At 45.2% G+C, this 22,268-nt stretch overlaps 1 protein-coding gene across 1 annotated transcript; it reads right to left on the minus strand.

Annotated features, from left to right (window-relative positions):
• Positions 1-15,194: 15,194 nt before the first annotated feature.
• On the minus strand, positions 15,195-16,250 carry LOC126505899 (small nuclear ribonucleoprotein-associated protein B-like). Its single transcript, XM_050149124.1, has one exon. The coding sequence runs from the start codon at positions 16,152-16,154 to the stop codon at positions 15,486-15,488; it is 669 nt and encodes a 222-aa protein (XP_050005081.1). The 5' UTR covers positions 16,155-16,250; the 3' UTR covers positions 15,195-15,485.
• Between the last annotated feature and the right edge of the window lie 6,018 nt (positions 16,251-22,268).

Genomic DNA, 22,268 nt, shown 5'->3' on the forward strand with positions numbered 1-22,268 from the left:
GGATGATGTTATGCTATGAATATGTTTTACTACCATTGGTTAATAAAGAAGCTGCTTTGGCCTATAGAAGGGCACTATATAGCTAGGCAGATAAACTAACCTGAATGCAGGGAGAACGAAGGCAGAGTCAAGCAGATGCCATGAAACCACCCAAGAAGCAATATGTGAGGTAACAAACCACGAGCCTTGTGGTAAAATATAAAGTAATAGAAATGGGTTAATTTAAGATACAAGAGCTAGGTAGAAATATGCCTGAGCTATTGGCCAAGCAGTGTTATCATTAATATAGTTTTGTGTGATTATTTGGAGCTGGGTGGGTGGGAAATGAAAATGCAGTGTCAATTTATAGGAGGAGAAAAACCTGCCCCTTCTGGTAGTTTGCCCAGTTGAACTTGTCATTGACCTGATTTGAGACTGCAGACATTTTATGCTTAGATGAAGGAAGAGGAAGATGCTTCTCAGTTCTTTCGAAGCTTTAGCATCATCTAACTAGAATGATATAAAAATGCCGTTTTATATTTCTTTTGATGATTTTTGTTTCCCACTGGTGATCATCAGAAAGTATATACCATTTTGAATCATTATGACCAAGCCCACCGTGAGTATCATTTGGAAGGTTTGTACTGGTGCTGGGCAGGGTGGACAGTTACCTGCTGGCAGCACTGGAAACTGCCTGTCATTTCGAGAAAGGTTCTTAGTGCTTAGGACTCAGACATATATACATACATACACACATATATATGCATATACGTAGATATGTATATGTATGTGGTATCAAACTTATTTTACAAATAAAGAGAGAGCTGGTCTTCAGGGCAGGGCAAGCTGCAAAAGGACACAGCAAGTGGTTGGTCACACCCCATGAGTGGTTGGGAATCGCCACGCTTCACACCCAACCCAAGCTCCACGTGTTCTGCTATGAGTACTGCTGTGCTTCTAGAAGATGGAAAGGGGGGAACAGGTCTTAGAAGAGGAAATATGCCATGGGATGTCCCACTTAGGGATAAGTAGACAGGAGGGGAAATGCCAACAGAGAAAGTGCTCGGCTAGAGTTTAGATCATCAGAAGGCATTTCAAGATGGATGTGGTAGTGCACAGCTATAATCCCAGGGGGCTGGAGGGACAGCTCAGTGGCCAAGAGCATGTAATGCTCTTCCAGAGGACCAGGGTTCAATTCCCAGCACCCACATGTGTTCTGTAATTCTAGTCCTAGGGAATCCAATTCCCTCTCCTTGTCCCTGAGTGTGCTGTACACACACACACACACACACACACACACACACACACGATGCATACACATACACACACACGACGCACAGACATACTTGCAGGTAAAACATATGTGTGCACAAAATAATACTTTTTTAAATGAAAAAGAAAGTGGAAGAGGAAGGTAGGTAGACTTCTGAGGTTGTCCTGTGATCTCCACACACGCACACCTTTACTCATGCATATACACACATACACACCCACACACATGTACACGCATATATCCCCACACACATTAAAAAGCAGAAGAAAAATACTGCTTCTGTGAAGGTGTTCAATATAACTTTGTGGCAGCATATCGTATAATAATACAGAAGCAGAAAACAATAAACATATAAAATTTATGTGGCATGGTAACCAGCAACTAAAGAATATCTAAATGCCAGCCATGGGGGAAGGAGTCACGGCACTCTTGAAAGAGGAAATTATGAAATGGCTTGAACACTGTGGTGATAGTTGCTTACAGGTATGTCGCGGGGTGTGCACAAACCCAAAGCAGCTGGGTAAAGCAAGGGGACTGTGAGCAGGTATTTGCATTCATTATTCTTTACCCTTTTCATTTTGAAAACCTAAGTAAAATTATTAAGCTCCCCCCAGGTTTGGTTCACTCTTCTCCTTACATGAAGACATGTATTAAAAGAGTTAGTTCCTGTAAGTTTTCAGTACAAGAAACAAAAGGCCCAGGCAAGCAGAGCTGGCAAGTCCTCAACTCCAAATGATAAGGTTTTCAACACCTGAGGAAAGGTTGCTCAGAGTGAAGGCATCAAAGGCAGCCATGAGCCAGGCATCGCAGAGCCCGGTACAGTGTGGCTCTTTCTCAGCTGCGTGGCTGCTGGATTTGTCCCTTTCCTCGTCTGCACAGTGGGAAGAGGGCCAGTTGTCCTTCTTGTGGGACAGAGATGAGCATTTCCCCCTTGCCTGTGAAGCACAGCGATGATATTGCGATCAGTCGCTTGCTGTGCTCCTGACCTACTTGTCCCTCCTTAGGGACCAACTCTCTCAAATTTAAAATAAGGCTAAAACTCGGAATGTGTAGATGTCTTTGCCCTTTTAGAAGGCATTGCTAAGTCCCAAATGTTGATTTCTGGAGCCCGAGGGATGTGGAAGAGATAGAGAGGCCTACTGAGAGAGGAGAAAGTGGTTGACTGCTGAATCAAAAACTACAGCAGATGCAGTTGATTCGTGGGACTAAACATCACCTTAGGTATATAAAATTCTAATGAGGGTCTTGAACTCAACCTTACCCTGATTGAAGACCGCCAGCTGGATTATTTGGGGATCCCTATTGTCTTGTGAAATGGTCACTCCAGTCCTCTCCTTTCTTGAAAGCATTGAGAAGCAGAAGCCTCGCTCGGATGGCTCCTAACCCTTCCTATTCCTCTGTCCCCCTCTCCGCTGCTTCCCCAGCTGGTGACAAACAGCCTCCCCTAGCTGCTGGGACTCTTCATCTGACCTCAGCTCTTCTCCGTTGCAAGATGGATCCTGGTTCAGTCACTGACATTGGGACGATACCCAGTGATCTTGTGAGAATTGACTAATTACGGTTCAGTCAAGGTGAGGCAGTGTACAGGGTACCTTCTCCAGATCTGAATGCCACTTGGTCCCTCCCAAGATTAAACTGAAGGGAGGAAGACAATGTGCTAGCTCTGATGCAGACCACCCACCAGAAGGTATTGACATGAGTCCACAAGGAAATGCTTTGAAATCTGCTCTCCCAGGAGCCTTCAACATTGTGCAAGCCCGGCTTTGACCCAGTTGCGCAGGCCTATCTAAAACAGCTGGAAGGCTCAGGGCTCCAGCATGGTCTTGATTATCCTCACGAAGGCCAAAAATCTTTGTTCTTTGAGAGTGGGTTTCATGTTGATAAAATGCTAAATCATTCGTCTCTGGGGAAAATAATCATAACAGGCAACATTATTTTTATTTGACAAAAGTCTCGCGACCATATACAAAGTTCTGAGGCCCCTCTGGGGGTGAAGTTCATTAGGGAGCAATGCTAAGAACACCCCAAAGCTGAAGCATGGGATGGGACATCTACCCCTCTAAGAGTGGCCTTGAAAAGCCATTCCCAGGGAAATGCGCCAGGGTGGGTTCAGCGGGGGCAGGGGAGAGGGGGACCTGTCTGTTTTAGACGTGGGTCTCATATTTCTCCAGCACAGAGGCGTTCCGAGCGATACCCACTAACTCAATGGCCACCCTGTGGTGTGGCATCTCCCACTGGCTGATCCATGTGCATTCTTACGACTGCCAGGTACAAGGAGCAATTATTTGATGTGTTCCACAAATGGCTGAGAGTTTCCTTAGCCAGGGAGCAGAGTACAAACGCTCTTTGTATTATCCTCCTGTCTTCCCGAAAATGCTATGTGTGCTCTACAAATAATCAAATTATGTTCGCATCAAGATTGCTTTAGAATTTTGTTTGCTTGCTGTTGACTTTTGATTCTTTGAGGGGGGGATATTTTCTGGTGTTCAGATCCTCTGGTATCATGTCCATATTAGCCGACCTCTTCTTCCTTAGTCACCCAAACATTAAAGAAACAAGAGCATGTCACTTTGGAGACTCTGTTTTGTGAACATGACATTTGATGATAAATAAAGCAGTCTGGCTGCCAAACAGAAGACAAACAACACTGTTTCGTTGTTGTTGTGTGGGAGTTTTTTGTTTGTTTGTTCTTATGTGTGACCCATTAAAAAATTACTTTCTTTTCAAAAAGCTGTCGGTCACTAGTCAGCAGGAGTACAAAGAACATTCTAGAGGAGTTGTAAGGATGCCTTGTGTTCCTCTCCAAGGCTAAGTAGATCTAGACAGGTGCTGCTGGTGTTGGGCTGTGTGTGTGTGTGTGTGTCTTGAAGGGAAAGTGTGTAAGTTCCTATCTTGACCGCATTGATGGATACCATTCAGGTTGGTCAAGGAGAACCTGGATTTCTGTAAAGCTTTCCTTCAAAAACGTAAGCAAGACTACAGTTGTTCCTGATGGCAGAAAGTAGAAGGGGAAAGGGCTGGGGATGTTGCTCAGTGGTAGAACACTGGCCTAGCATGGTCAAGGTTCTGTGTTCAGTCCTTAGTGCTAAACAAAACAAAACAAAACAAAAAAATGGGGGAGGGGGTCAAATCGTAACGTCAGAAACAAAGAAATCTAGCTGAAACATGGAGGATTTGTGCTCAGAGAACCTCCCAGGCCTGAGTTGAACAAGCAGGGCAGGGCATAAACAGGCTTTGCAACGGGGAAGGGCTGACCTTCTCTCCCGCAACTGCTGATTGCTATCTGCCACCGATCATTACCTGGTTTTGAAGGTAAAAGTCGAATGTGCTCACACCTCCGAGAATAACATTAATCCCCTCTGCAGAAATCCTTGCGGGCTGCGCTGGGCTCCGGGAGAATTTCACTTTTCCCTTTATCTCTGCCTTCCATCTGGGCTGTCAGGCCTGTCGCATACCTGCAGCCTACAGCCTGGAAATCAGGGACTTTGATGTTCTAAAAGACGCTTTATCTGGGGGTAATTTTCACCAATTCTTACGTTATTGTGTAGGATACCCGGAGACTCTGAGAATGAGCAATGGCTTTGTCCGCTAAGATCAGAGCAATTTGCCAGCTTTACCGAGGGACGAGGTCTCATAAAGGGACTTTTGAGCTGTGGTCTGTCAACAGCACTGGGAACTGGCACCAAGTCAGCTCTCTGATTATGGATAGCTCAAGCCTCAGTGGGCAGAGAGAAAGGCTGTGGGCACACGGAATTCCTCCGAGCCGGAGCCGGAGACCCTTCGGCTTATTACTGGCTTACAACTGGAATTGTTTTTTAATTAAAAAGGCAATTCATATAGGAAGGAGGGGAAAGGTGAGGCGTACGGTGAAAAGCAAGTCTCCTTCCCATCCAGTTCCTAGCTGACTTCCCTGTTCCGGCGGAGCTCCTGTTGCCCAAATGGATGTGGCTGGGAATATTCCAGAAGTTCTCTGAGCCTGAACCTTCCCTACCTTCCACCAAGTGAGTGGGCACACTCCACCCGGCCTTCTGATGGACCCACAGAGCTATGAATTTACCCTTAATGAGGGTAATGTCTGACTTTACCTCTTCTTACTCCTCTAGGAAGTTTTGCTCTGCATTTGGACACCCAGGTTTAGTTCTCTCAGCATTCATGTGAGGTGGGTTCAACTATTGAGTTCCTGTTGTGCCAGTATTGCCAGGGTGAAGGGGGTCAACCCAAGATTCAGAGCCGGAAGCTGTCTGTGACCACTATAATCTAGTCACCGTACAGACACCTCATATGTCCCCTATCACACATGTCAGCACAGTACTGAGCCCCTGATACTCCGAACCCATGAACCGGACTTGAAACTTGACCAGGGCAAAGCGGCAGAGGTGCCACTACACTCTTGCTTCATAAAAATCATTGTATTCTCTTTGGAAGAATATCCAAGCAACATTTCATCACTTTTCTTCCATTTTGCTCCCTTTGTGCAGTGGGTATCCTGTTTCCTGTGGACTCCATTGTCAGCTTTTGCCACTGTTTTGCTGCTGTTTCCTAACTGGTAGGCACCAGGTTCAGAGTCTGTCTCCTTTTATGTGTCTTTGCATGCTACTGAAGGATAGGCCAAGAAAGAGACACCAACAGAGTCACCTCCCAGGCTGCACCAGTCAAATATCTCATGGACAGTCCCGTTTCTTCATGAGAAGGGACACTTTTCTTTGTCATTGTCAGCTTGAAAGATCTAAAGCATATTACATTTCAAAAGCAGAAGAAACTGACGTAATCATGATCGAGGATGGGCAGCCATTGCTATTCGTTTTACCTGAACATTGCTTATACGTTGCTTGTTTATCTGTGGTTAGCTTACTGAATCTCCACAGATCACTACATATTATGGAAGTAGGATTTTTCTGTGCCATCTTCCAGATTGTGGCTTATTTTTCTCCCCAGATGGTGACTTACATCTTTTGCCTCATATGTGACCGTATTATTTCTGTTTTAAAATCCAATTACATGATCAGATTTATAATCCTTACTACATAGTATATTGTCAGAAATGGGCAAGATGTTTTCAGTGTTCTCGAGCCTTACATGGTGTCTTGTCATTTCATCGTTTACAGACATTTAACTACATTTACAAAGTTTTGGTTAAATGGAATAAGATAAGGATTACATTATTATTATTATTATTATTATTATTATTATTATTATTTATTACTGTTTTTCAGATTGCTACCCAATTGTTCCCAACTCCAGGTCTGAACAATCTACCTTTTAATCTGTTTATTTCAAGAACAGCTATATACCAAAGTCCCATATGCTTTTGTTTTGAGGTGCTAGGCTTGGACTTGGGGGCCTCGGGCATTCTAGACTGTTCTGTAACTGAGCTGTATCTGTGGCTGTCCTCTGTCTGGCATGCTTCTGTACTCCCTATACAAGATTCCATTGATATTTATAGATACGTGAAAACGAAACTACGGCTTCCACTGTACTAAATGGGAAAATCCAGTCCTGTCGTGTGGACCTTGAGTCTCTTCCTGGACCTTTTTCCCTACGTGACTTCCACATTACCTTGTGTCCTTACGTAGTGCTGTCTGTTTAAACCAATCTGATACAAACTCAAGTCACTTAGGAAATGGAACCTTAGTTGAGGAGTTGCCTCCATCAGACTGGCCTGTGGACATGTCTGTGGGACATTTATTGTTTTTGTTTTTATTGTTTTGGAGGGCCCATGGCATTGTGGGCAGTGCCTCCCCTGGGCAGGTGGTCCTGGTTTGTATAAAAACAAAACAAACAAACAAAAAAATAGCTAAACAAGCCAAAAAGCATCGTTTTTTTTTTTTTTCAGACTCAACTTCAGTTCCTGTCTCCAGGTTTCCTGCCTTGGGCTCCTGCCCTGTTTTTCCTGGATGATGGACTAAAAGGTACAGGCTGAAATATAATCTTTCCCACAAGCTGGTTTTGGTCAGTTTATCATAGCAACAGTAAAGTAGCTAGGACAGAAATGGGAACCAGTGCAGTGCTACTGTGATAGACCTGACAAGGTTTGGGGCAGGATTGTGGAAGCATTTTGGAACTTCAGACTGGAAAAGTCATCGATGCTCAGAGTCTAACAAGGTGCTACGGGAGCTTAGGTGATAGGAATGTTGAGAAGATCGCAGACGAGGGAAGCCTGGCTTGAGAAGATTTAGAGGGGCCATTAGTGTAATATTTTGGACCAAGAATCCCTGGAAACGAAAGCTTTCCTTCTTGGGACAACTGAAACTGGTTAGCTGATGTTGAAACAATCAGCTGTTATTAATAAGAAAGCAGGATCTGTGAGACGAAATCTTCTGAGAGTATGTTCTCAGTGTCAGCACACAGAAGCCGTGGTCCAGCTGCCTCTCAAGCTGGAAACCAAAATTGGCGATGTGTAAGAGTCTCCCATGTGGTACTGATTTAGAAGGTATGAAGGGATCATGGAAAGCAGCTGAGGCTTGGCACTGTGAGAGGCAGGAAGAGGTCATTGGTATTGGTGAAGGTGCAGTATCAGTTGTGGTGAAGAACTTAGAACAGCAGAGATGCTAGGACCAGGGGAACATTGCCAAAGACAGCATATGGTGTGGAGCAGAGCCAGCCTGGGCTTAGGAGACAAGCTGCAGGTACTATAGACGTCCAACTGGAGAGGCGGGCCTACTCAAGTCCTTTGGAGCCCAGAAGACTGCGACTGAGTCCCAAATGTCAGACATGGAGCCACAAGATTTGGAGCTACACTGCTAGACTTTGTTTTGCTTAAGCATGATTATTATTATGCCTTGGTTCTGTTCTCTTGGAATAAGAAAATGTGTAACGCAGTTAAGAGACTGATTTTTTTTAAATAATCTACTGCATGTTTTTGTTTGAGATTGTAATTTTTTGTTTTTGTTCATTTATTTTTACATTTCAACCAAAGTTTCTCTTCCCTTCTCTCCTCCCAGTTCCCCACCCTACCATCTCCTCCCACACACTCTTCTCTGTTTCTCTTCAGATACAGGTGGGGCTCTGATGGATAGATGCCAGCCAAGTATATCAAGTTGCAGTGAGACTAGGCACCTCCTCTTCTAGTAAGGCTGAATCAGGCAGCCCGGTTAGAGGACTAGGTTCCAAAAGCAGGCAACAGAGTCAGAGACAATCCTTGCTCTCACTATTAGGAGTCTCACAAGAAGATCAAGTTATACAACCATAGTGTATATACAGAGGGCCTATGTCAGTCCCATGCAGGCTCCCTGGTTGTCAGTTCAGAAGAGACTGAATTTTTAAAGAGATCTTGGATTTTTTTTAAAGTGTTGAAAATGTTAAGAGTCTTCCCCAACCTCTGCCTCTTGCAATCTCTCTCTGTTCCCTCTTCCGAGACAGTCCCTGGAGGTGGGTGAGTGATGCATACACCCCATGTAGGGACGATCACTCCACTGACACATATTCTCTGCCCTTGGAACAGTTGCCAGTTTCTGTGTAAATCACCATCCGCTGGACAAAGACATGTCTGGAATGAGGGATGCACATTATATTAATCTGTGAATAGAGAGATATAATTTTAGAGAGCAGTTTGATACTATGTCCATTTAGTAGCATTAATGGTAGTAGACTCACCCTTGGGGTCTGTGAAATCCACAACCATGGTTTCTTGGCCAGATTTACACTGCCAAGCATATGTTGCCTCCTGTGGAGGAGGTCTTAACTTCAGAGAGTGGTTTGTTCCTTCTATATTATTTGTGCCAATGTTGCACCCATGGGCATGTCTGGTCATGCCAGTCATTGCCGTAGCTCACAGAGTTCTTTCATAGCTGGTAAGATTATTGGTGACGGTCACCCCTGTCACCGCCCCCGCCCAGCAGCCTACACAGCATCTGTAGGTATTATGAAAACATGGAGGAAGTTTCCTGGTCACTATCCATGTGACTGTGTCCATGTCCTAGGTCAATGTGTATGTTGTTTTCATCTACGGCATCTTACTATGAAGTTCTGGTGGGCATCCAAGAACAATGGTAACAACCGTGTTGGTTTTGAGGTCCCTAGGAGACCCTTGACCAATAACTTGAGGGGAGGCATCCCACACCTGCCACTGAGCTTTTGATTTGGCAGTCACTGTCACCTGAGAGGAGAGCACTATGGTTGAGGTCTTGTTTCTCTTACCTGTGAAAGCTACTGAGTTCTATATAACTTTGTCTTTAGCCATTTAGCGAAAATCCCCTGATCATTCTTAATGGCTTCTTCGTTAATTCTCATGCGTGTCTCTGTGTTTGAGGCCCATTCTTATTTAACATTTGCAATAATGAAAATGACTTTCTTCTCAATTTGTGTGCCTCGCATGTCCCTTGGCTGACCACACGGGCTGCGATGCCAACACAACTTTACCTGACTGTGCCCATCGTTTCTGCCGACTCTGGTACCGATGCCTTTGACGCGTTCTCATGAAACACTGCTGATCTGCATCTGCATGGATGAAATCGTGGTGGGCGCATTTGCACTTTATACAAATACTTTTTTCCTAAACGTATGAATAATTACATTTCTCTTCTCACCTCTGCGCTATATTTGCTAGCTCCCCTAAGCTAAGTCCTGTTGGTTGGAGTGTAGTTTTCTTTTAAAAATACAGTTGAATTAATTAGACTTTTTGGTAGCTATGTTCATGCGTGAGTCCCAGCCACATTTTTTGTTAAGTATCATCTGAATTCCATGCACAATACTAATAAAATGCTCATGAGATTTGGCATAAGACCCAAACTACATTTCAGGTACATTTCCTATAAAGTACATGATTCGAAGGTGGAGTTGGGGCCGTGGGGCAAGCAATCTGAAAAGAGAGAAATCTTTGTCTTACTCCTTTTTAACAAAAACCAAACTGATCCCCCCCAAACAACCATACAAACAAACAAACTAATGCCCCTCCCTGGGAAACAAAAAAATAAAAATTAAAAAAAAATGTTTTGGTTTATCAAACAAACAAACTAACTAAAAAAAAAAACCCAAGAAACGAAACAAAAGCTTCTTTGGGGAGGATTTGTCAAATTTTATAATTAAATATACATTTCTGACTCATCAAAGTAATATGTTGAATATGCTCTTGTAGCTTGGATTAATTCATGTGATAGAAAAAGGTCATGGGCAAACAACCAGGCAAATCTAAATGAGACCACAGCTTGTGTTGGGGTTTTGTCCCAGCACTCAGAGCGCTAGGAGAGGGACATTCAGAATCCCGCCCCATCTTGCAGTTCTCTGTGAATCTGAAAGCCTTTAGGAACTGGAAGGGAAATGATCTGGAAGAGCAGTTCCGAGAACACTGACGGCAGCTCTGCTTTGCGGCCTAGAGAGAATTCGTCCCGCACCCAGCTGGGCCGAGGGCTCTCCAGGAACCTTTCCATAACTCTGAAATCCTTATGCTGTGGGCTATTCTGTTTCTATGGCTACCTCTTCTGACGTCTACTCTTAGGAATTTATGTTTTCTTGTTGAACAATGGCTTTTCGCACTTATTTTTGTAGTGCTAGGCAGGGTTGTTATTCATTTTGGAATAATATCCCTTGTAGCTGAGAATTTTCCCATTTCTATATTTTTCTTCCACAGTTTTTCTCCCTTTCCCCCTTGGTTGGGCCAACAGCTTATTTCCACAGTTATAATACACTTATTTAATAATTATTTAATTATCTAGCATAGCTCTTTTTCCAGAGGAATACCTCTTAGACTTATTTGCATTTTTCCCCACTTTTAATCTTTTCTCCTTTTATTCTTTCACTTCTCCCTGGCAACTCCTCAAACTTGTTTTATTTCTCCTCCCTTTAATGTATTTTAGCTGAAAGTTAACCCTGGTAAGTACTTAAGGCTATGGGATCTCCTCAAGGCGCCACTTCAGCGGAAACACACACACACACACACACACACACACACACACACACACACACGGCCCTCCGAGGAGGCCCGCTGCCCCTGTGTCCCCCAACCTCGGCCTTCAGCGCTGCCACACCCCATCCCCGTGTTTTCTACAAGGCCGCTCTGAGGAGATGTAGCCACCAGTCCTCCAAGCTGGGCATCTCCCTGCTCAATTGTCTCAGTGGGAAGGCATTGCTAGGAGTCATTCAGAAACATGGCACATAAAACCCAGTGTGGGCTTTATGAATATTCGCGCGCAACCTATAAAACTGCCACTCCAGCGCTGAGGCTTCTTAAGGAATAATAGACTTGGACTCGTCCCGCCGGTCTCTCGCAGTGACTCAGGCTGATGGAAATGATACAATCCCCGAGGGCTTCATTCCGTTCCGTTGCCGATAGCATTCCCCCTTTCCTCCCGGTCCCAATGCGGTGGGTCCGTCCTCTTGGTCTCATTTGGCGGATGGCTTTCCCCGTCTTCCGAGCCAGCCCTCGGGTGAGCATTCTTTCCCGAAACACATCACCAAATCAGATTACTGGAGTGAGCTTCCCCCGGGAGGGATTTATTTAGGTACAAGGGAAAAGACGTGTGTGTTTTGTGTTACACACCATTGACTATAGCCGTCCACAGTTCTGTAAGGCTGAAGGATGTTTTCTATTAAGTTGCTCCTGGAAGCCAAGAGGTCTTTCCATTGCTGTGTGGAACGGCCCAAGTCCCCTCTGTCCCTCAGTTGCAAGTACATGAGGGAACTGTTGTGTCCCCTTGTGATCTACTTTCCCTTTTAGTGCCCGTCTGCTTCTCTCTTTGAAAGGCTCTTCTTTATGACAAACACAGGCACACACGGACTCCACGAGAGCACATTCCCACAGAGTAGACACTCCACCAGTACTCCAGTCGAGAGTTACATAGTAGTAAATAGCTCATGGTAGCTGCTATTGTCTTATAATTATGAGCAGAAAAGAAATACAACGTGTTAAGGTGTGCTACTGCCATGGAATCTTCTATGTGTGAGTTTGTGTGCTTTTAGGGGTTTGACATGACACAGATGAAGCTAGCCATTGGCACAAGAAACAACGCATCATTTCTCAAGTCGACCAAGCTCGAAGTGTCATCCGGTCATACTCGTGACACCAATAACATCAACCAAACAGTGTCGGTCTTCACACGGCATTCGCCACGATGCCCTTTTCAGGGCCGCACATAAATTGGTGACGTCAACTCCATAATCTAGGAGTTTTTATTCTTGTTTTTATGGGAGAACACTGAGGCTCAAAGAGTGACTAATTCACCTGAGACTGTGGCCGGAGAATAGGACCTGCAGAAAGAGGCATCAAGATTAACCTGATAGGTGCCAGCTGGAAGAGACATTAGGGACTTCCCTCTGTCAGGACTACATGAGAACATGCTCAATAAAGCTCCAAGAGACAGGTGATCTATGAATGAGCTGTGTAGGCTGGAAGCATCCTCTAATGTTTGTTCCCAGCTCCCTGGCTCGCCTCCACTCTTGGGAGTACAGTTTTCTCTAATAAACTGTATCTATTTCTATCTCTATCTATGTGTCCTGGTCCGGTCCTCTCTTGTGAGACATCAGAACCTGGAAAGTTCAACAGTGTTAAGGGTCCGGTCCTCTCTTGTGAGACATCAGAACCTGGAAAGTTCAACAGTGTTAAGCCATACTCTGGAGTAGGTATTTGCAAACATAAGATTGGGGTCACATCCAGAGCATGTAAAATTCTTTTTGTGTTTCAAAAGCAAGAAAATAAATGACACAGTTAAAAAAAAAAAAAGAGTAGATACACAGAAAAAAAAAAAAAAACAAAGAAAAACGAGAGGAACAATTGAAGTGACACCTTACCCAGGAAGATTGAAGGATAGCACACAGGCACTGAATGATATTCTCAGAACCTCCAGCCACTTCAGAAAATGAATTTAAGACCACTCGGACACATTGATCCATTGCTGGAATTGCAGGGAAACTGAATGTGAGCCCTGGTGACTGCTGTAAAAAGACTGCTCTGGGTTCCATAATTTGGCGCATGTGATCTTTTTTTCGATACCAGGAGCTATGAGGCAGCTAGGATCTGCAAAGAGCTCCCAAGCAAGACTCAAGCTTGTGCCAGGCTGATAGTGGCAGTTCCTAAAATCAGCCCTCCCGGTGCATAGACTTTATTAAATCCCAACTGTTGACCCAGGCGTAGATAGGACCCAAAAGGACACCCCCATCAAAAGAGCATGGTCCTAGACCAGGGTTACTACCCTGGGGGTCCTGGGACCAGTCATTCACAAATTAAGACTCAAAAAGATAAGTGCTTGGTGCTTGGAGATTGCACAGTAGATAGGGGACTTCTCATACCCCCAGGGGGACCTAGCTTGGCTCCTCAGCACCCAGGAAAAGTCACATGCAAATAAATGTAACCCCAGTGCTAGGGATGGGGGCAGAGACTGAGATCCCTGGAATGCACTGGCTAGACAGCTTGCTGAATTAATGAGTTTCAGTGCCAGAAAGATACCCTAACACACACACACACACACACAAGCACGCACGCACGCACACGCACGCACAGAAGAGACACGTGCATACACATGGTGACGAATGACTGAATTAATGAAGAGAATTTGATATTGACTTCCGGCCTACACACATATGGACATGCAGTGCACACCTGGATGCACACATGTACATACATGAACAACAAACACACACCAAAAAGAAAAAAAAGTGAAAATGAGCCCCACTCTGATAAAAAGTCTTCCAGAATTAACAGCCTGTGAGAATTCTTCTTGGAGACTCTACAGGAGGCATGGGCTCTGGCTGGTCATGCCTGGATGGTCTAAGCTACAGATGGCTCTGTCCTGGCTTGGATAAAGCCAGACGGATAGCCTGGGCCTCTGACCACCAGGGCAGTGGTACATCTTTGGATCAGCATGTGTGCCTTCTCCCCCAGGTTGTCACTGTGGGGCTGATCTCTATATGCATTTTCTGCATGTGGCTCTGACCTACCATGCAGGGAACCAGGCTCCGCCACAGTGTGCAGGGAGGAGGGACTTGTCAGCTTAGCCCCCCAGGAGAAGGCAGAGAGAAAGCCTGTGAGGGTCAGGTGAAGGGAGACCTGTGAGACTGAAAGCGCTGAGTGGAATTTCAAAGCAGTAATCACGGCAAGGCAGATGCTTGCTTGAAGGCTCTTAGGAAGTATGGACTATTTGTCAGGCACACTGAAGGCAGGACAATTAAGAAAGCTGAGGACCACTCCGAAGGGCTTGCTTTCATTTATTTTGCTCACGGAGAGCACAGGGCAGATAGGATTACCAAGATCACAAGGGAGCTATGATGTCATCAGGTGATCAGAGAGCCGACTGGTGGGGGTAGCTCGCCGGCTCTCACCACCACCACAGCCTCCAGCTCCACTGGGAAGGAAACCAGTGGTTCAACAGATGCAAGAGCGTTCTGCATCCGAGGTCTCCAGACAACTTTGTGCTATGCGGCTATGGCTCACAGGAGCCTTGACTGTAAAGGGGCACCCGCTCCCTTGTGAACGTTGTTAAACATCTAAATGAGTGGCCTGAGAGATGGTTCAATGAGTAAAGACACCTGTGCTACACCTGAAACCCGAGTTCCATCCCTGGGAGCTACTCACACAGTGGGGAGCACCAACTCCTGAAAGATGTCCCCTGACCTTCATACGTGCGCTGTGCAAACATGCAAAGAAATCAATGTAACTTAAAATTTTAAATGGAAAAAATTGAAATTTTAGTTTTAAACATACTACAGTGTTCTAGCTCTCTTATCCCTCTGTCTTCTGCATCCTTTTGTTTCTCCCTGTCTCACTTATGGCAACATTTTCTGCCTGTATTTGTGGGACATCGTCCAATAGACAGCATATGGTTCTTACATCTCAAAGGACAAGTTCCATCGATTTTCTTTCTTTGACTAAAAATCTGAGGCTGTGTGTCCTGTCGGTGTGCACTCTTTATTCAGTCCTTAAGAATCATTTCACCTTGTCATCCGCTCAGTTTTCCTAAGCGAATCCAGAAGCATTCTTTTTTTTTTTTTTTTAAAGACAAACAGATTTATTGAGTGCATGTTTAACAGTCTTAAAAGTTTATTATAAACCAGCTTCAAAGGTCACAGTGGGGGTAAAAAGGACTATGTACAGCCTTTTGGGAAACAGGCAAGGAGCTGAGGAGGACCAAGATGAGCCTAGAGCCTTGGAGGGCATATTCCCCAGGGAGGGGGGCCCTGAAAGGGAAACCAGATGATCCAGGGAGACTCCATGAACAGCATACAAACAAACAGGTGTGTGCTAACTAGGCTCCGGGGAATAGGACCCACACCTCAGTGGAACTACTGCCACGATGCTGTGCGAGGATCAAAGCAGACCTCGCATCTCTGGAGGAGGAGGCCGCATCCCAGGAGGAGGCATGCCCATTGGAGTTCCTCGGCCAGGAGGGATCCCCATTGGGGGACCCATAGGAGGCCTCATGCCAGGAGGAGGGCCCATCATACCTGGAGGAGGCGCCCCTCGGCCCATAGGTGGAGGAGGACCCCCACGACCAGGTGGGTACTGAGTTGGGGCTCCTGCAATACTGGCTGTGCCTCTTCCTTGTGGAGTCATCACCTGCTGTGATGGTCCTCCAACCCCACGGACTGGCCCAGCAAGTCCTGCAGGAGCCTGGGGCATGGGAACACCAGCAGGGATTCCTCTACCAGCAGCTCTGCCAATACCTGGCCCCCCAGCAGCTCCAGCAAGTGGCACTCTGGCAATACCAGTATCTTTGGGAGGAGGTCCTTCTACTGTCATGGAGACCAGGTTCTCCCCTCGAAGCAACACCAGACCAAGAACTCGCTTCTCTTCCCTTTCTGCTTGTTTGGCATTCTTTGGCTTGATCTTCCTGAATTCATCACAGTCACAGAGGATCAAGTTCATATGCTTGTCAAAAGCCTTGAAGGTCCCGATGAAGATCCGGCCATCTTGCAGGATGCATCTCATCCTGTAGTCAATGTGCTGCAGCATCTTGCTGCTCTTACCCACCGTCATGGTGGCGGCTCCGATGGCTCAGATTCCCGCCGGATTCGCTGCCACAGAGGCCTAGTCGGCAGCCAGCAGCGATATTCCCGCCGCCGCTAACCTCCAGAAGCATTCTTTAACTTAACAAATGGCAGGTACTTCCAGGGCAGGTGCTGGTTAGACTGTGGTTCTTTTTAGCAGCTTTAACGGCAGAGTGCGAACAGCTGGTTTAGTGAAAGAAAGCATAGACATTCACATGCATACGAATCCCACGTAAACACTGGTGACACCAGGAACACGCGACACACTATTTACAATAAATAACAGGCTACACGGTGCTCTTTCCTGTAACCTTAGTCCAGCTCTGGTACTCCCAGGAGACTTTCATCTTTTTTTTTTTTTTTTTCCAAACTCTTGTATTCACAACAAGGGAATGTAGCTCTTACAGAATCCCTGAATCAAATAGTAGTTGCTAAACAATGGAACATCACCGTGTTATCTCATGGTAACCACAACCTCATGGCTTCAGACAGAATTTAGAGTTAATTGACATTAAAGCACATTAATTTAAGCCCTCGTTTATAGCTTTGCCAATTGCCAAGTGGAAATACTCTCAGTGTTACCAATAACAAGCAACCATGACGTTCAGAACGTGAACTTGGAAAGAGGGCTGTGTTAGACTCCCACTATACAAATGTAGTGAGCAACTCCTTATGCTGAATGGGTGATTTCCCAGACCCCCAGAGGACGGATGAGACTGCAGGTTGTTATTCTTTTGGTCCCTGCCCTAGCCACGCCCACTCCCATAACCTCTGACCTGCTCGTTGCCATCTTGGGACCCCTTCCTCTTTCTGCTTCCTTGGCGTGCACACGCGTTTTCTCTGTCTCTCTCTTCTTTTATCTCTCCTCTCTCCTTTTATCTCTTTTCTGTCTTTCTTTCTCCCTCTTCCTTAATAAATACTTATGGCTATTTCCTGTGTTTACGTGTCTGTTACCTGCCGCCACCGTGGGCCAAGGAAGCGTGCCCTCCTGTAGCCGCTTTCTCATGGCGGGCTCCGCCAGCCCGCCCGGGAATCGTTTTTTAAGAATAACACAGGTAGTACCTGATGCTTGTATGCTACTTTTCCTATGTGTACACACCCATGTTTAATTTATAAGTTAGGTATAATAAAAGATTAATAACTGCAATTAATAATAAAATAGAACAATGACAACAATCTATTCTAAGTTATTTAAAACGTATGTCTTTTTCATTTCTGGAATTTTCCATTTAATATTTTGAGGCTGCAGTTATCAGGGACAACTGAAACCCTGGAAAGTGAATTTTTAGCTGAAGGGCTACTTGAGGCAGGCTGTACTGGGCAATAGCCCCTAGCCGTAAAGAATTCTGACCAATCTACTTCACCTACAGAAGTCATAGGCGCAGAGAATTGAGAAGAACCCACCCTGCTCCCAATGAAACCGCACAAAATAGCTGTAACTTCCTGGTAGCTGCCCACATTTGTGCATATATGTATGGATCTGACACCCGGCCCCTCCAAATGCACTCAGCCCTCATCAGGGGAAGCATAGGGCCCTTTGTTGTTCTAATAAAGCAGCCCCAGCCCCAACCCATTGAGATCAAGTCTGCCTCATTTTTCTTACAACTGGTGCTGAGACCCGGGACAATTTCAGGGTCTTCCGGAAGGCAGAAAGCCCTTCCTCCCTATTCCTCTGGGAGCACACACCCTCTAAGATCACTGGAGAAGCTCAATAGTAACCAGTATCACCTGAGACCTCTGATCTTTTGTGGCCTCACGCTTGTGAGTAGTGCAAGTCCTGTAGACTGATGCTTGGTTCTTGGGACTTTATTGGTGCTCTGTGCAAACCCGGCTTGATGCCAGTCCTCTCTGCCCTCCTCTGGGTCCTCTCTTTCCATCTTCCTCTGACCCTTCTTCCTCTAAACTCTTCTGCCCAGACTCTCTGATCTCCAGGCTAAGAGTCCTTTTGTTGTTTGGTCGTTGCCATCCACATATCCAAATTCTGCAGGACAAAGCGACCGTCCATCTGGGTCTGACTCAGAGGCAGGCTCACCAGAGCCCAGAAGCTCTGGGAGCTTCTTATACCAACAGTCTTGGAGGTTCCTCCAAAATCATGTTTCAACTGACTTTGTGACCCTCTGAGTCTCGTGAGTGTGAGGTCTCACCCTCCTAACACGTGGGCTCTTTTCCATCTTTTTCCCCAAACCTGGGGGATGCCTTGGGCATTGGGATAAGATACTCCACCAGCCCTGATTGCCATTTCAAATTTAAACCAAATTTAAAAATGGGTTCTAAATGATCTGTCCTAAAGGCTTCGCTCTCCCTTATCTTGTCTCTGAGATCATCTTTAAAAGATCCTTAGTGATTTCCAGCCCACCAGACTTGTTCAATTATCCACTCAAACTGGCCACAGTCCTCCCTTAAAGGCCACCGCTCATCCCAGTTTGAAAATTTCAATTTTGACGTTCTTGGAGACCCTAGATAACTTTCTCAAACAAACTGAGCGCGCCCCCAACCNNNCCCCCCCCCCCCCCCGCAGCTCCCCTAACCCCTGTCGTTTTAACCCTTCTCATCCCAGCCACTCAGTTCCTGCTTATAAGGAAGCCCAGAGCCCGAACTTAATGCAGCTTGAAATGAGAAAACAAACAGAGAATAAAATCTATGCTCAGTCCTAATGTGCTCTATTTCTACTGGGGCCCCAAGCGTGCTTTTTCTAACTGAGATAAGGTGACTTTTTGTTTTGGGAACTTCTTTACCTTATACCTTTGGACTGGCTTTGTTTCTGCCTCACCAACCTTAGATACTCTCTGATTTTATTTCTACTTTTCAATTACTAGTTAGGTCTTTCAGGTTCCCTGTCCCCCATCTGCGGCCACACACAAACTGGCTATGAATTCACCGGGTTCAGCCTTACAGGGATTTAAATATCTTTGGGGCAAGGATAATATGTAACAATTGTCACAGACTGTTTTACTTTACTGAGAAGGTGGCTCTGGAGATGGGGTTTGGCCTGCTTGCTTCAGACTCAAGCATATCTGTCTCAAAGTTTCTTCCAAAGCCTCTGTCCTGCGTCACACGCTGGTCCCCTGACTTTGTGACAGCGAGAAGAGAAACAATGAAACAGCCCAGGGAAAAAGGCAGTGTGCATTTAAAACCAGCTAAGAGACAAGCTGTTTTCGATAGGCGCTAGTATCTCTCTCATGGTGGAGGGTCTATAATAAAAGCTAACAGGGTGTTTATACATGGGAAGGATAAAGCGACCCTGTCCAGAATCGCTCGGTAATAACTCCAGCACCACAGTTTTAACAGGGCTCCATCAGCTAAATTCAGTTAGACGACGTAAACATGAATTTAATGACGATCATGATTACATGTTACATACATAGGCTATAAAGACGCTCTGTAGGGTTCACCGGGAAGCTTACAAAGCCTAATTGTTTTACAGTATGTTTGTCACATCCCTGTCTGTGTCATTTGGACTCCACCATCTCTCAATAAGGTGAGGTTGCATCATACCCTTAAAACTAAACAGTGGCCTGCTTCGGAACTCCAACTGTGCCTGCTGAAAACAATTACAGCCAGGCTTGTTGAATGTTAATATTCCTTCAAATAAGGACGAGATTGACGAGGTTGCTGGCCCATCACCTAAGCACCCATTCACTTCTCCCAAATGGTCTTATACAATTAAACCTTCGTTACATTAGACCTCAAGGTTTTCTGTGTGTACAGGCTAAAAACTGAAAATGGGGAGGAGATCCGTCTAGCCAGCAATAAAGAGCTGTTATATATTCTGAAGAAAGGCTCTGTATATTACCTAACATCTCCCCCTAAAAATGTCTTAGAACAGCCAGGTGGTAGTGGCACACGCCTTTAATCCCAGCACTTGGAAGGCAGAGGCAGGCGGATCTCTGTGAGTTCGAGGCCAGCCTGCTCTACAAGAGCTAGTGCCAGGACAGGCTCCGAAGCTACAGAGAAACCCTGTCTCAAAAAAAAAAAAAAAAAAAAAATCTTAGAATGAATGATGAGTTTGTCACTGTTATGCCTCATGGTATTTTAATTTTTTTAGTCAAGAGAGATTTACGTATACAAGTCAAAATGGTTATATGTAATTGTAGATTCATTTTTCTAAATAATTCCCCCTTCTTGGTTCTCATTTACAAAAAATGATCCTCCAATACCATTTCAGGAGATGGAACTTACAAAGGTTGTAGAATCGGCCTTAAGATATGTATCTAATGACTTATGTCTTTGCCAACTTTGTTAACTTAGCTATTTTCAAAAAACCTGAATCTTATTAAAAATTATGTCTTATAAACACACACACACACACACACAGGTTCCTAGTCTCTCTATGGACTGTATCTACAGTTTTTGATACTAAAAGATTATCAGTGAAAATGGCAATTTTTAAGGCTCAGACTTAACTAAGATAAAATTATAAAATCCCGATCTTATAAAAGTTACCTCATTGTAAGCTGTTAAAGATCATTCAGACACGCAAGTTAATGGTCCGTCGCCTTACAAATGATCGAATTTTTTAGCGTGCTCAAAATTGTGTTTGTAGCCATGTAAGTACACGTTTGATTCATTTACGGGGACAAATTTGAAGGAAGAAACCAATTTACATCCCCCATTACACAGGCTTCTGTATACGTTGTCCAAGTGAATCCTAAAACAAATTTAAAGTAAATGTAGAGTATGTTTAATGCAAAATAATATTAAAAAGTCAGGTTTTTATTTAAAAACTGGTTATGAGAAGTTAAATGCGTGAGTAAAATGGGCTAACTTTACAGTACACTCCTATGGCAGGATGTCTCCAGGTTCATGTAGTACCCTTTCCCTCGGGTTGGACCCAGCCCCGGGAGAATGAATTGCATACTAGACTCACTACAGGACAAGGATGCATGGCACAGTAAGACTTGCCAGAGTCTGTGGCTTCTGTCTCTGGCCTGTCCAGCTCTGGCCACGTAGGCCAAACAAGTAAACAAACAACAAACAAACAAGCAAACCCCTCTCCCTATCTATAGGGAAGATGAGTTAGTCCTTAAGTCTCACACAACAGAGGGATGCATTCTCTTGCCCAGTGGGGAGGATCTTAGAGTCTGCACTTACATCCTGAATGCCCCAAACAACAAAGAGGCGAATATGAGGATTCTGTGAACAGGGGACGCTTGGACAGCACAGCATGGCCCGACTGGTATGGGACCCAGGAACTTTCCTATATAGCAATATAAAACTGACTCGGTGGGGTTCCAGTTCTCTTTCGAATTGATGTTTAGCTGCTGCATTCATCCGACTTCTTTTACTAAGTTTCCAGGTGCTTGGTCCTTAGGTGGGAGTCTGATGTAACAAATTGTTTATTACAGTTTCTTTATCTTTCTCAGAGCTCTGGGACATGGGCCAGCCAGTTGTACAATTGTATCTAACCTTACTAAACAAAGCTTATGTTAACTTTGTCTCTTAAAGTCCCCCACAAAGTGTCCCCCACAAAGTTGCACAGTTATTGCCCCCTGACTGATGCTCTGGGTCTTTTGGCGTCTGTTGAGTTTTACAGTGACCCTCAGATGGACCCTCCTCTGAGACGCTCTAACTGTTGCCCTGTCTACAGTGTCCCCTCCATCAGCTCGAAAGGAAATCTGTGTGCTCCATAGCCCTAAAAGCAGTTCTGGTGACCTGTGAAGCGGTGTGACACCAACCAAGTGCCTCTTACTATGACCCTACTGAGCTCCCCTGCCCCCTGCCACTATCCCTCAGAACCAATCTCCACAGAGAATTCTCCTGACTGCGCCCCAGCTGGCCTCACCCCTTCACAGTAGCACACATTCCCTTCCCCTGCTAGCCTTAAACCCTGTTTGAGGGACACCCACCTCTCTCTTGGCATGACCTCACATTTTTGTAGGACACATTTTCTAGTAGCTTTCTGAGAAAGGGAATGGGGGATTTTCTTTGGGGGTGCGGCTTCAGACACACATCTAATGAGGACCACTTATCTAGGCTTTCACGGCTTTGTTGAGGCGCTCGCTCGTCCTCATTGTAGTCAGAAGTCAGCGCTCACCCTTTCTCCTGCCTAACAAGCAGAGCGATCCCTTCTGGGCTGTGTTTTTCTTACCGCCCCGATTATAGT

The sequence above is a fragment of the Alexandromys fortis genome, unplaced genomic scaffold (assembly GCF_014885135.2).
Source record: "Alexandromys fortis isolate MF-2015 unplaced genomic scaffold, M_Fortis_MF-2015_v1.1 scaffold_67, whole genome shotgun sequence".
Taxonomy (NCBI): domain Eukaryota; kingdom Metazoa; phylum Chordata; class Mammalia; order Rodentia; family Cricetidae; genus Alexandromys; species Alexandromys fortis.

Bases quoted from the DNA above. Each gene is read 5' to 3' on its own strand.
- LOC126505899 (XM_050149124.1), bottom strand. From the start codon at position 16,154: ATGACGGTGGGTAAGAGCAGCAAGATGCTGCAGCACATTGACTACAGG.